At 43.6% G+C, this 14,282-nt stretch overlaps 1 protein-coding gene and 1 pseudogene across 1 annotated transcript; both read left to right on the plus strand.

Annotated features, from left to right (window-relative positions):
* Positions 1 to 6,674: 6,674 nt before the first annotated feature.
* On the plus strand, positions 6,675 to 12,278 carry LOC123069944 (vacuolar-processing enzyme). Its single transcript, XM_044492933.1, has 9 exons — positions 6,675 to 7,018; positions 7,847 to 8,011; positions 8,365 to 8,521; positions 8,696 to 8,781; positions 8,871 to 9,070; positions 9,993 to 10,041; positions 10,121 to 10,333; positions 10,490 to 10,696; positions 11,796 to 12,278. The coding sequence occupies exons 1-9, from the start codon at positions 6,797 to 6,799 to the stop codon at positions 11,976 to 11,978; spliced, it is 1,482 nt and encodes a 493-aa protein (XP_044348868.1). The 5' UTR covers positions 6,675 to 6,796; the 3' UTR covers positions 11,979 to 12,278.
* A 1,589-nt stretch (positions 12,279 to 13,867) lies between these two features.
* Positions 13,868 to 14,009, plus strand: LOC123073092 (uncharacterized; annotated as a pseudogene).
* Positions 14,010 to 14,282: the final 273 nt, after the last annotated feature.

Here is a 14,282-nt window from a genome sequence, read left to right on the forward strand (position 1 = left end):
CACTAATGATTTAATTAGATACGGTTATATCTACTTGATGAAACATAAGCCCGAAACATTTGAAAAGTTCAAAGAATTTCATAACGAAGTTGAGAACCATCATGGCAAGAAGATAAATTTTCTACGATCAAATCATGGAGGATATTTGAGTCATGAGTTTAACAAACATATAAATGATTGTGGAATTGTCTCACAACTTACTCCTCTTGGAACTCCATAGAGAAATGGAATGTCTAAAAGGCGTAACCGAACCTTGCTAGACATGATAAGGTCAATGATGTCGTTTACCGATTTGTCGATATCATTCCGGGGATATGCACTTGAAATAGCAACATACACACTAAGCAGAGCACCATCTAAATCTGTTGAGACGACACCATATGAGTTATGGAATGGGAAGAAGTCCAATTTTTCACATCTCAAAATTTGTGGTTGTGAGACTTATGTAGAACATTAACATCCAAATAAGGTTGATCCCAAGGCAGACAAATGTTACTTAGTAGGTTATCCCAAAGAAGAAAATGGGTATTCCTTCTACAAAAGATCCGAAGATAAAGTGTTTGTCGTTAAGAATGACACTTTCTTGAGAAGGAGTTTCTCGCTAAAGAAGTAAGTGGGAGGACAGTACAGATTACTGAATCTCCAGAAGTGACCAGGACTAACAAAATAGAATTTGTTCTAGAAGTTGTCCACACAACTGAACCAGAAGTTGCTACACCAACTTTAGAAACTCTGGTTAAAACTGTAACTGAACCACGTAGGCCAGGAAGAGTTAGCAAACATCCTGAATGGTTTCATAATGAAGTATTCAGCTTAGAAGAAGATGAATCTGCGCAATACAAAGAAGTGGTGGTGGCGCCCAGCTCAAAAGAATGGCTCAAAGCCATGCAATCCGAAATGGAATCCATGTATGATAATCAATTTTGGAACTTGGTTGATCTTCTAGAGGGTGTGACTCATACAGTGTAAATGGATCTTCAAAAGAAAGACATATCTAGATGGTAATCCTACCATCTATAAAGCGAGGCTAGTTGCGAAAGGGTTTTTGCCGACTGAATGAGTTGATTATGACGAGACTTTCTCACCAGTAGCTATGATGAAGTCTATGCAGATTATGATGGCGATTGTTGCATATTTCAATTATGAGATATGGTAGATGGATGTCAAAACTGCTATCCTAAATGGTTATTTGAAAGAGGATTTATATATGATACAACCAGAAGGTTTTGTCAATCTGAACGATGCAGGAAAAGTATGCAAACTTGAAAGGTCTATCTATGGTTTGAAGAAAGCATCAAGGAGCTGGAATCAACGTTTTGATGAAGTGGTAAAAGAGTTTGTCTTCATTAAAAATGATGAAGAAGCTTGTGTATACATGAAGTTTAGTGGGAGATCTGTAGAATTTCCAATCTTATACGTGGATGACACATTATTGATTAGAAATGATACAAAGTTTCTTAGCACAGTAAAGGACTATTTAAAGAGTGTATTTTCAACGAAAGATGTAGGAAAAGCTACATATATTTTGGGTATAAAGATCTATAGAGACAGATCAAGATGCCTAATTGTGCTAAGCCAGAGAACGTACATTGACAAGGTTTTAAAGAGGTTTAAAATGGAGAATGCAAAGAAGGATTTCTCCCACTAGTGGAAAAAGTACTAGCCACAAGTTTAGTTGGTGCCGCGCCATTTTCTATCCACGCCAGCACTATTATTTTCAAATAGTGCTGGCGTAGGCTAAATCAGCATGTCAGCTTTACAAGCATAGTGTTGGCGTTGCTTTTTTGGAAATGCCACATATCTATTGGCCCATATGCACTCACCGTTTGGAAAGCACTGGTGACGTTGGTTTTCTTTGCACACCATAGTTAATTTGTTAGTGCTGGTGTTCTTTTTCTTTGCATGCAAGAAACATTTTTCCCATTTGATCAAGTGTTTTAAGTATTTAATTATATTATGCTTTTTGTCATCATTTTTTTACAGTTTTTATCATTTTAGGAATTTTATTTCTTTACCACCAGTTCAAATTTGAGTCTTTTATTTTGTCAAGTCTTTCATTAATTCTAGTCTTTTTTTATTTGACCTGTGATTAGTTATGGCATTGCCATTTTATCCAATGCCAGCAATAACCTATCTAAGTCAAGTTAGTAAAAGACCTAAGTCACCGCTCTCTCTCTCATTTCACACCCCACCCAGCCCAGTCGTAGACACAACCCCTCTGGACCAAAGCCGTTGACGCCCCGTCGCCGCCCCTCGCCGGCACCAAGGTTAGATCCACTACTCCTCCGTCTGCGGACACGCCAAACGACCGGGATTTGGTTTGTGTCATGTAGATTACAAAGTTTGTTGCATTTTTTTACTTGTGTGTCACCCCTATGTTGGCGGATCTGAGCTAGTGTGTAGAATCTGATTGCTATTGTGTAGAATCCGATATTTATAGTGCATTTTTACTTGTGTGTCTCCCCTCCATTGACGGATCTGAGCTAGTTTAATACTTATCTGTTGCTGGCAGTCGACACCAGACTTCCATCTCTATATGCTTCATTATCATTTTAGTTCTCTTTCCACATTTCTATATAGGTTGACTGGTATACGTAAATCAAATAGCTTTGCATACATAAGTTATTTTTATATATGATAGTATGTGTGTATAGAAGTCAGTTTGCTATGTCTTATTTATTAAAATAGTTTCATAATTTTAGCTATTCTACTTAATTAACAACATCATGTCTTTCCAACACATGCACTCTTTACTATAAAAGTATCTGATTTTGTTTTGTTACAGCTCACACCAAGTATTTGATAATGAAACTTTACAAATCATGTCTTTCCAACACATGAACTACTTTACATTGCATATTATCTTGATCATATACGCGATGTGTTTGTAGGTCATGGCCAATTCTGGAGGAAACAACGAGTCGGTGTGCGATGTGGACATGGCCAACAATGAATTCTTACACTTTGGGGTATGTCATCAAGAGCGTGCAAGGGGAAAATGACGATCTAAAGGGGGAGATTAAAGAGCTACGCAAGGATGGTGTTCGGCTCGTTCATGAGACTAATCAGCTTAGGGACGAGAGGGATAAGCTCTTCGAGGATCGGGATAAACTGAAGGAGGAGAGAAGACGCCTCAGGGCTGAGAGGATTGACCCGAAGATGGACATAGATCATTTCAGAAGAGAAGGAGAGGCGGATAGAAAGAAGCTTCTCTAGTTGGGCACACTCCTTGATGAAGATTAGTTTTTTAAGTAGCTAGCTAGTTCATCTTATTAGTTGATGATGATCGAGTAACTAGAGTACTTGAGTGAACTTTTGTGAAGTTTAATATCAACTTGTTGAGTTCATGAGCCTCTTATGTAATGATTATCTATTAAGTAAGTACCTAGTGTTGATGAGTATATTGTGTTTAGGAGTATCTATTAAGTAAGTAGCTAGCTAGTGTTGATGAGTAAATTTTCTATTACCAAAAAAAACATTTGCTGGCGTTGGACGAGCAGGCGTGCCAGAGTTATGATGAACTTAGTGTTGGCGCTGGAGTGATGATACGCCAGCACGATGTAGGATACTGCTGACGTGTCCTCCAATGCCACCACTACCTTTTAGCAATGGTGCCATATTAGTGGCGTCGTGTGTCCACGCTAGCAAGACTATTTTTGGCACACCATAGCTAGGCTTTTCTCCACTAGTGTCCCAACGTCACATGGTACAACACTTAGCAAGAATCAATGTCCCAAGGTAGTTGATGAGTGAGTGCAGATGAATGTCCAATATGCCTCTGCTATTGTATCCATCATGTATGCTATGATATGTACTAGACCAAATGTTTCTTATGCACTAAGTGCTAGTAGCAGGTACCAAAGTGATCCCGGAGTGGCTCATTGGGAAGTTGTTAAAAATATTCTTAAGTACCTCAGAAGAACAAAGGACACACTCCATGTTTATGGAGGAGATTAAGAGCTCATTGTAAATGGTTAAACCAATGCCAGCTTCATGACTGATATAGAGGACTATAAATCTCAAACGGGGTATGTTTTCACCTTTAATGGTGGTGCGATAGTTTGGAAAAGTTTCAAACATAAAACTGTTGCGGATTCTACGAGAGAAGCAGAATATATTGCGGCTTCAGAAGCTTCAAAGGAGGCATTCTGGATTAAGAAGTTTCTTGAAGAAGTTGGTGTGGTCCCAAGTGCGATGAACCGAATGGCACTCTATTGTGATAATACTGGTGTTGTTGCTCAAGCAAAGGAACTAAGATCCCACATGAAGACCAGTCACATCTAGCGCAAGTATCACATTATTTGACATCATGTCGAGAAAGGTTTTGTGAAGGTCCTCAAGGTTCACATGGATTTGAATGTGTCAGACTCGATGACAAAGGCTCTACCACCAGTGAAGCATGAGCAACATTGGGTATACCCGGTATTACTGATAATTAATTATGGATGAAAAAATGTTTTCGGTGATGTTAAATTAGACTGTTAGAGGGATTTTGTATTTAATTTAATACCAACGGGGCTAAAAAAGGCCAAGTGGTGGAGGAAGAATTGGGCCACCAAGGCCCAATAGGGGAGGTGCCCCCTCTTTCCTCCTAGGAGGTCAAATCGGGGTGGGGGGGGGGGAGGAGTCCTTCCCCCTTGACTGGAGCAAGGGGAAGTCCTCCCCCTTGTGGTGCCCCTCCTCCCCTCCAACATATATATACTTGAGGTGTTGAGCTCTTTTGAACACACAAGTTTTGGAACCTCCTCTAGTTCCTCTAGTTCTAGTTTATCCTAGTTGATCAATTAGAACTTGACCTAGATCCTCTAATTCTCATGATTAGAAGCCTAGTGTGGTTCTAATCTCCTCCCTCGAATTATCCGGTGACGATAAGCTCTGGACGGTGAAGCGCTGCCATATCGTGAAGACCGTACGCTTGCAACCAAGTAGAGCGGTCGTGCTTTCGATCTTTCGTTCGAGGGATTGTTCAAGGGTGGTTCGCGGGATCATCATCAACAGTTCGAGAGACTCAAAGTACGATCTACACCGACTCGTCTACTTTCGCTATACTCCGGAGTCGGTAACGATCGTTGACCAAACACTATATGCATTTTCATATTGTTCTTGGGTGTTCGTAGGGCGATTTTGTTTTCCTTTCTACTACGTTTCCCAACAGTCCCGAGCTGGTGGTCTTGGCTAGATGTAACAGGAAGTAGAGAAAGGCATGATGTTTAACCAGGTTCGGGCCCTCTCCAAGAGGTAAAACCCTAAACCCTGCTTGTTTGTATTGATTATGGATAGGGTACAAAGTATAGGATGATCTACCTCGAGATCATATGAATGAGTTCTAACTTGCCTAAAAAAAGACTTGCGGCTTATATAGACACCAGGGGTAGGGTTACACGTATGCCGGCTACATGTGGGGATAAACATGCCGATAATTTGAATATGGCTTGAAGTATACGCCAAATCTTGGAATGATTCCATCTTGAGTTTTTTTTGAGACAGCCATCTCGAGTACACCAAGGGCCATGGCTTGCATGACCCATTCTTCGTTTGTCGGTGGGTCCTTGGCCAAGCCCATGAATGATAGGCCGACGTGGTAAGCACCCCCCTAATCAAGGATACTGTCAACCTCCTTGCCAGTCTTATCATTTCCCTCCTTGTCGTTGCCTCCCACGACAAGCTTGTCAATCTGCATTGAACATATACATATGAACTAGTCCCGATCAAAAACGTACTACACGTATGAACAAGATCGTTCTAGACGGCTCTGACGAGGAGGAGGAGCACCAGGCGTTGAAGATGATGGCGAGGGCTTCTCAACCTGGCTGCTCTACAATGCCCCTCAAGGTGGACGACTACCACCATGAACTTTAGAGACTTACCTTCGACCTACATGCCGCTCAGCGTGCCCCATGCACCTCAACCCCGCCGCTAGGCTATATCCGAAGTGCTGATTAATTGATTCGAGGGTTTGTTCAAACCCTCGAAATTCCTACCCCGTGTGTGTGAATACCCTCGAATCCCTAATTGTAATCGGTTCAATTGGTCCTAGATAGAAGCCTAACCTTGAATCGAATGTGTGATCTACAATCAAGTATAAATCTAATGCGGCCGCAGGAAAATCGATGGTGTGTGATCTACAATCAAGTATAAATCTAACGCGGCTGCAGGAAAATCGATGGTACGGTAGGAACGTAAGGCATACCGCAATTGACGCGGAGGGCGGGTGAAACCGGTGCTCGTCGTGCGAATCTTGTGTTCTCCACCGATGAGACAGAAAGAGTGACAGAGGGAAGAGTGAGCGGTGGGAGGAGGGAAGAGTGAAGCAGTGGGAGAATGAGCGGTAGGAGGAGGGGGTGGCGCGAGTTACAACACCGTTTGGGGAACCAACACGACTTCTACCACGTGTCCCCGTGTGTGCAACTGTCATCACCCACATACGCCCCCTCGCATCCCTCGAATTTGGCTCGCTGAAAACGCTCGATTTTAGCATTCCTCAACAGCCAAGCCAACAACCAAAACAAAAATAAAACATGTATCTAGCTGGCCTGGTTGAGGTTGATGCAGGCAGCCAAACAGCCCTAGAGTGAACGGTATGTGCGTGTTAAAAATGGAAAACCCCACTTATTTACGACCAGGTCCCACCTACGACTACGAGCGCCATGTATATTGAATAAGAAAAGATACCCTGAGGCGCCGGCGCATAATAAAAGGAGACGTTGGAGGCTTTCCCTTTGCCCCAGCCCGAATTAAACCCCTCCTTCCTCCTCCCCCTCGCTTCTTCGCGGAATCCAAACCCCAAACACCAGCCATGGCGATGGCGTCCTTCCGCCCCCTTCCCCTCGCTCTCCTGCTCGCCGCGTGCCTCTCGGCGCTCGTGCTGGCCGTGGCGCACGCGCGGACCCCACGGCTGGAGCCCACCATCCGGCTGCCGTCGCAGCGCGCCGCCGGGCAGGAGGACGATGACTCCGTCGGGACCAGGTGGGCCGTCCTCATCGCCGGCTCCAACGGCTACTACAACTACCGCCACCAGGTGCGCACGCGCTATACTGCTCTTTGCTCGTTCGCATCTCCGCGATCCTCGATTTTCCGTTCCTGTTTTGTCTTCCTGTCGGTTAATACCTGGTGTGCATCGCCGAAAGAATAGGTTGAAAAAAAAAAGTTCCGTTTGCTCTTGCTGCGTGTTCCGGATTTTTTCCTCCTATTTTGTGTGGTTGATGATTTGTTGAGTAATCCGACCGCAATTGAACTATGATTGGCAAACCCTGTTAATATGATGATATTGGCGCGGTGCCATATCGCCGTGAGGCAAATACTTGGTTTAAGAACGATTTCGTGTGCATCTCATTTGGCATATGAACTGGAAACAAAATTAAATATCGTACGTACATATGAGATTTCCTGATTTTTGGGGCCTGCGTGTTTGTTGCGGGCTCCACCCACTGATAAGTGTATTATTGTACAACCCTTGTGGTTCCACCCACTAATAAGTACGGTTCCTGATGCTAGTATTTTGTCTATATATATAAGTAGTACTCTCTCCGTTCCAAAATAGATGACTCAACTTTGTACTAACTTTAATGATGTACTCCCTTCGTCGGGAAGATACATCTCCTTTTATCTATTTTGATGACAAGTATTTTCGGAATTTTCGGACGGAGGGAGTAATTAACTGCACTGGTCAGCCAAAATGATTTTGTTGTTGCCACGTAATGGCAGGCTCTATGAACACGATTTCAGTTATGTGTGTGTTTTGTACTTTTGGTAGTACAGTGCTACCATAAGGATGAAACTGGGAGGGGTTAGTGACGACAATGAAGTACTGTGTTTGATTTGTGGACTGGAATTTTGCACTTTGCAGGCGGATATCTGCCACGCCTACCAGATCATGAAGAAGGGTGGTCTCAAGGATGAGAACATCATCATATTCATGTATGACGACATTGCGCACAACCCGGAGAACCCGAGGCCGGGCGTCATCATCAACCACCCCCAGGGTGGAGATGTCTATGCTGGGGTCCCTAAGGTAATCATGTGTCTTCAAGGAAAATTTTCCAGTAATTGTTGATGTAGTAAAAATCTAAGATTGGTAGTTAGCCTTACTAGGTGCTACAAACTGTTTGATGGTTGCAGAAAAATGTGAATATGATATTCTACAAATTACACGAAGGGAAATTTCAATAGCAGTTTGCAAAATGATTGAATGTCTAAATTTCTATCAGTCTTTATGTTATTTTCCAATTGGTCGTGGATATGAAGAATGCCAACTTTCTATGTGATAACGTCAACGTCTTAATGGAATGAATCAATTCTAATGATCATGCATCCCTATCCACAATTTTACATCTGTTCGACTGAATATTTCTGTTCCGACTGTAGGACTACACTGGAAAGGAGGTTAATGTCAAGAACTTCTTTGCTGTCCTGCTCGGTAATAGAACCGCTGTGAGTGGTGGGAGCGGCAAAGTCGTGGACAGTGGCCCTAATGATCACATTTTTGTGTTTTACAGTGACCATGGGGGTCCTGGGGTCCTTGGTCAGTATTCAGAACCTGCCATTCTTGCGCTTCCTGTCTTTTATTGCCTTCTTTGGAGAATTTTAAATATCTGAAACCAGTCAGAACAGATATTTCGTATACATATATTCAAATCCAGATATGCACAATTAACTTATTAGTGTCATGGTTTTTTCATTCTGGTAAAAATTTCAGGGATGCCTACCTATCCATACCTTTACGGTGACGATCTTGTAGATGTCCTGAAGAAAAAGCACGCTGCTGGAACCTACAAAAGCCTGGTACCCCATCGCTCTTTGGTTTATTTTTGCTCTGCATGGTGTGCTGCTTGAAGCAATGGCCTGAGGTGTATAGTCATCTTATTTTGTAGGTATTTTACCTTGAAGCCTGCGAATCTGGGAGCATCTTTGAGGGACTTCTGCCGAATGACATCGGTGTCTATGCGACCACCGCATCGAACGCAGAGGAAAGCAGTTGGGGAACGTATTGCCCCGGCGAGTACCCGAGCCCTCCGCCGGAATATGACACTTGCTTGGGCGACCTGTACAGCATTTCTTGGATGGAAGACAGGTACTTTATTCCTCGTCTCTCCCTCTCTCTGGGTCCTTCTACCATGTTTTCCATTCAGACGCTAAAATCATGTACTGTTAAGGTCAGTTCGAACATGTGGCGCTCATGTCAGTTAGTACTTTCTGCTACCGTACAGGGTGTGTTATTTCAAAATGATTAACCAACTAGTACGGCACTACCTGCTATCTTTCTCTATTTAAGTAAGACGCTGGTGATACGCATGTGTTCTCTGAATGAGGGTGATATGCATGTGTTGCTTACTTTTAGGTGCACATGAATGACAAATACTTATGCTGTGTGCATAGCATGTGCTGTGGTTTTTACTGAGCTCTAAGCATGTGCTGACTATGTTGTCTTGTTTGGTCCCTTAACTACACAGAATAAATCTGATGTCAGGTCTGCCTGCCCGACTCACAGTCAACTCTTTGAGCTTGATCAAACCAAATCCTGCACACATGCAGGCGCACGTGCACACACACGCACGAGCGCACACGCAAGAGCACACACACGCACAGCCATGCACTATTGTTGCAGGGTGCAGTTCGGCTGAATACCATGCATTTAACTGGGCCAACTAGAGCTATTTTTCTGCTGGCTGTAAACTGCATCCTGTAGTAACAGACAACGATTGCAGGGCAAATCTGATGGCCATGGAGCTTTGGGGCTTTTTTCGCTGTTAATGCTCCATGTAGAAATAGCTGTAGCTGTTGCACACAACCATATTCTTATGAAATTGCAACAGAACATCACCTGTATGTACTCCTATCGGCTGTCATGGTAGTGATTGTTGCAGTTCACCATTTTATAGATGAACCCCGAGTCAAAATCCTTGGGTCATTTGTTTGAAGAGAACTTGTTTTTCGTTATGGTTCTTAGCCATTTTAGTTGTGCTCAAATAACACTGAACTTTCAATGTTGACAGTGATGTCCACAACCTGAGAACTGAATCTCTCAAGCAGCAGTATAACCTGGTAAGTACTTAAAACTTCAATTTCTTTTAGCTTAAATCTTGGAGCAGTTCTTTCCTAACATAACCTAATGGTTGAGCAGGTCAAGAAGAGAACAGCAGCTCAGGACTCATACAGCTATGGTTCCCATGTGATGCAATATGGTTCTTTGGACCTGAATGCTGAACATTTGTTCTCGTACATTGGGTCAAACCCTGCTAACGAGAACACTACATTTGTTGAAGATAACGCACTGCCATCATTCTCAAGAGCTGTTAATCAGAGGGATGCTGATCTTGTTTATTTCTGGCAGAAGGTTTGTAATTATATCATGAGAAATCTTGTATGTTGATTTTATTGTCATGTGATCTGTTGATCATTGCCATGCTTTACCCACAACAGTATCATATGCATAAACTCGGTAAAAAAGACGGATAAACTAACTGATTAATTTCTTTTGTTCTGCATGTAGTACCGGAAATTGGCTGAGAGCTCCCCTGAGAAAAAGGATGCTCGGAAGCAATTGCTTGAAATGATGGGTCATAGATCTCATATTGACAACAGCGTCGAGCTGATTGGAAACCTTCTGTTTGGTTCTGTGGGTGGTCCGATGGTTCTAAAGGCTGTTCGCCCAGCTGGTGAGCCTCTTGTTGATGACTGGAGTTGTCTCAAGTCTACGGTAAGGCTCTATTTGACTTTGGTTGGTCGTCTATCAGCATCTCTTATCTTATGCTTCTGCTGTGTTTTGCTGTTGCCTATTGATCATATGTTAATTGTTTGGAAAAAAGGGCAACCTGGTGCATGTAGCTCCCGCTTGCGCAGGGTCCAGGGAAGGGTCCGACCACTTTGGGTCTATAGTACGCAGCCTTTCCCTACATTTCTGTAAGAGGCTGTTTCCAGGACTTGAACCCATGACCTCATGGTCACAAGGCAGCAGCTTTACCACTGCGCCAAGGCTCCCCTTCATATGTTAATTGTTTGGAACTGGGACAAAATTCTTTAGATTTGCTTCCAGTACAATAATAGTAGTATATACTCTTGCAGATAATTTATTTGTTATTGGTTGGCTGACAAAGAGAATTGTGTTTATCATTTCCCAGCGCTTCACTACAGTTCACAACTTTTAGTGTCTGTTCCAGTTACATGTCCATTGAGAGAATAGGTAGTGTAGTTAATGCATTCTTAGGCACTCCACCCACACTTTATGCTTTTGAATAGGTCAAGTGATTGTAGCATGTCATTTTGCCAGAGGAATGCAGGGTCATTTCTCATCAACTCTTCCTTAGATTTAGTGTTCTGTTGGTCTATGCACATGGTGGGTTGAGGACAATTATAGCAAAAGAAGTGGAGTGGTTGACTTGGCATATGTAATTAGGTCAGAGTATTACTTCTAGGTGAAAAAATAATTTATGAATTTCCAAATTTCTAAAACCAACCAGTTTGGTAATCAGCACTAAAAAGGGAGGAGTGAATGTGAAAAAGGGGATCAGCATGCCCCTGCCTATGTCGTGGTTCATATAGTTATCAAGGCATTTGTTACTTTGTACCTGCATGACCTTCTCAACAGCCAAACTGTCTGCTCAATGGTCAGTTGAACTATTCAGGATCGATATTTTCTGTCTTGAAACTATGGATGCTCTAAGTAACTAGTTTCTTTACTTGAACATATTGCCAGCTCCCAACTGCAGGTGTCATATGGGATATAATGCAGTATTGTAGTTACAGTTTGTAATTTATGTTGCCCATGCATGACTAATATGTGTCTTCCCTTTCTTCAGGTGCGTACTTTTGAATCACAATGTGGCTCGCTGGCGCAGTATGGAATGAAGCACATGCGGTCCTTTGCAAACATCTGCAATGTCGGCATTGTTCCTGAAGCGATGGCAAAGGTTGCTGCTCAGGCGTGCACGAGCATCCCAACCAACCCCTGGAGTGCCACACACAAGGGTTTTAGTGCTTAAACCAGAGGTGAAGCAACTTGGTCCCTATCTCAGCTATTGTACCATATACCAAAGTCCCTTCCTATTCACACAGGGTTAGTAGTGCTTGAACCAACGAACCTTAGATGAATAAGAATTATGCCATTATTTCAGCTATTCCACCACACCAAATTACCTTGGCTGTGTCCAACTTATAATGTACATATACCCGTAGTAGAAAGGTGATTTCCTGTGATTGCTGTACATACTCGTGATAGTTTGTGATCAGATGTGTAGCTCACAATTCCATATAAGAATGCAATCACTGCTATTTGTGCGTGACTGAGTAATCTCATATTACTATGAGCTTCTATTTGCCCATCCATTTGAAACCCTGCAGGTACTGATTGACCTTGTTCACATGGAACAACATGTATCACATTATGATTCATGTGTTTTTTGCTGTAACATGCATTCCTTATTTTCTGGTTGTGAAGTAGGGAGTATGACACAACCAACTATAGCTATTCTTGGAAATAGATATATCTACTTACAAATATTTTGTTAATGATTGTTGCTATCGCTGTCGGAGGTGGGCTATATTTCACAAAGAGAAGAGTGTTGCACCGACTGTTACACATATGAACATTTTTTTAGGGAAATTTCTATTTAATGTTTCATAAATCTGGACACTCGTAAGTGGAGAAGTGTTAACCATGGCATGGCACCTACTTTAAGAGAAGTTTTCGCACATATCCTCACTCAAGGACAACCAACAACCAAATAATCATCTCCCGTGAGGATTTTCCTGCCTTCGCCGAACGGAGTTACTGAACAAACCTGAATGTTTCGTGCCATCTGGAGAACTGTGAGATTTGCTGTAAGCCTATACAAATGCATTAAGTAGACCATAGTAATGAAATACAATCAGAACCTTACAAGTACCAGCAGACATGCTACGTACAGAGAAATCTTGGCCCATTACCTTTGGCGGCGCAACGAATGATCTCCAACGAGGAATTTCCAGCCTAAAGAACAGGGTTGTTGGACTACTCCCTGATTATACATTTAGGGTAGTTTACCCTGAATGTTTGTCTCATTCCTCAAACAAAGAATGCCCAGCGGTCACCCAAAGAAAAGAAAACACACACACGCGCAGCACACCTTGGCAGGTTTACTGTAACCATGTATATGTTAGAAAGTATTGTACATGTATATACGGTATAAGTATAAACTGTATATACTTTCTGATAGGATCAGGTGGTTCAGGTAGTTAGGATTTATCCTCATCTTTGTATAACCTTTCTTGAGGATCAATCCAGCCCATACCGCACTAGCGTGTCCTGTAAACCTATCGTTCTATATAACACGCAGCGCGTCCCTGCAGAGGCATGCGCTGAACCAATCTTTTATGGTATTGAGAGCCTACTTCCTCTTTGACATTCAACCCTAGTTATGGCTAGCTCCAGCTCCACTGCCGCTGCCGCTTTTCCCCTCATTCCCATCGCTGACAAGCTTCACCGGGGCAACTACCTGGTGTGGTACGCGCAAGCCCTAGCCATCATCCGTGGAGCACAGCTGATCGATCACCTCAACCCCGATCACCCGTTCCCGGAGCCCAGCTTGCTGACAAGGATGACAAGCCAACCGATGTGGCGAACCCGGCGCATCTCATCGCACTGGCGCAAGACTTTCAGGTGCTGAGCTTCATCTTCAACTCGATCTCAGCCCCTGTGATGATCCAAGTCGCCCACTGCACCAAAGCCGCCGCGGCGTGGACCGCCATCAGGGAGATGTTCCTCTCCCAGACGCAGGCCAACATCGTCAACACGCGGATCGCCCTCTCCAACACCAAAAAGGGCACCGCGGCCATCGCTGACTACATAGGGCACATGAAGGCGCTGGGCGACGAGATGGCTTCAGCAGGAAAGCCGCTCGATGATGATGACATGGTCTCCTACATCCTCGCTGGACTAGACTACGACTACATCTCGTTTGTCTCTTCCATCTGCGTTGCGAGGACCGAACCAATCAAGGTAGCCGAACTCTACTCTCAGTTGATTGGCTTTGAAAAACGCCTTGCTATGTTCGAAGGTGGCAACCACCCCCCCCAGTCCGCAGCCAATGTTGTCTCCCGTTGCCGTGGTGGTTTCGACCGAGGTGGAGGTGGTCGCGGCAATGGAGGAGGTGGTTGCGGCAACAGAGGCCGTGGCAATGGAGGCGGTGGTCGTGGCAATGGAGGCCGCGACAACAGCAATGGAAGAGGTGATGATCTTCATGAAGTCACCTACCAAATATGCAAGAGGCCGAACCACACCGCCCTCGAACGCTACCGCCGTTTCTACA

Source organism: Triticum aestivum, chromosome 3B (assembly GCF_018294505.1).
Source record: "Triticum aestivum cultivar Chinese Spring chromosome 3B, IWGSC CS RefSeq v2.1, whole genome shotgun sequence".
Taxonomy (NCBI): Eukaryota; Viridiplantae; Streptophyta; class Magnoliopsida; order Poales; family Poaceae; genus Triticum; species Triticum aestivum.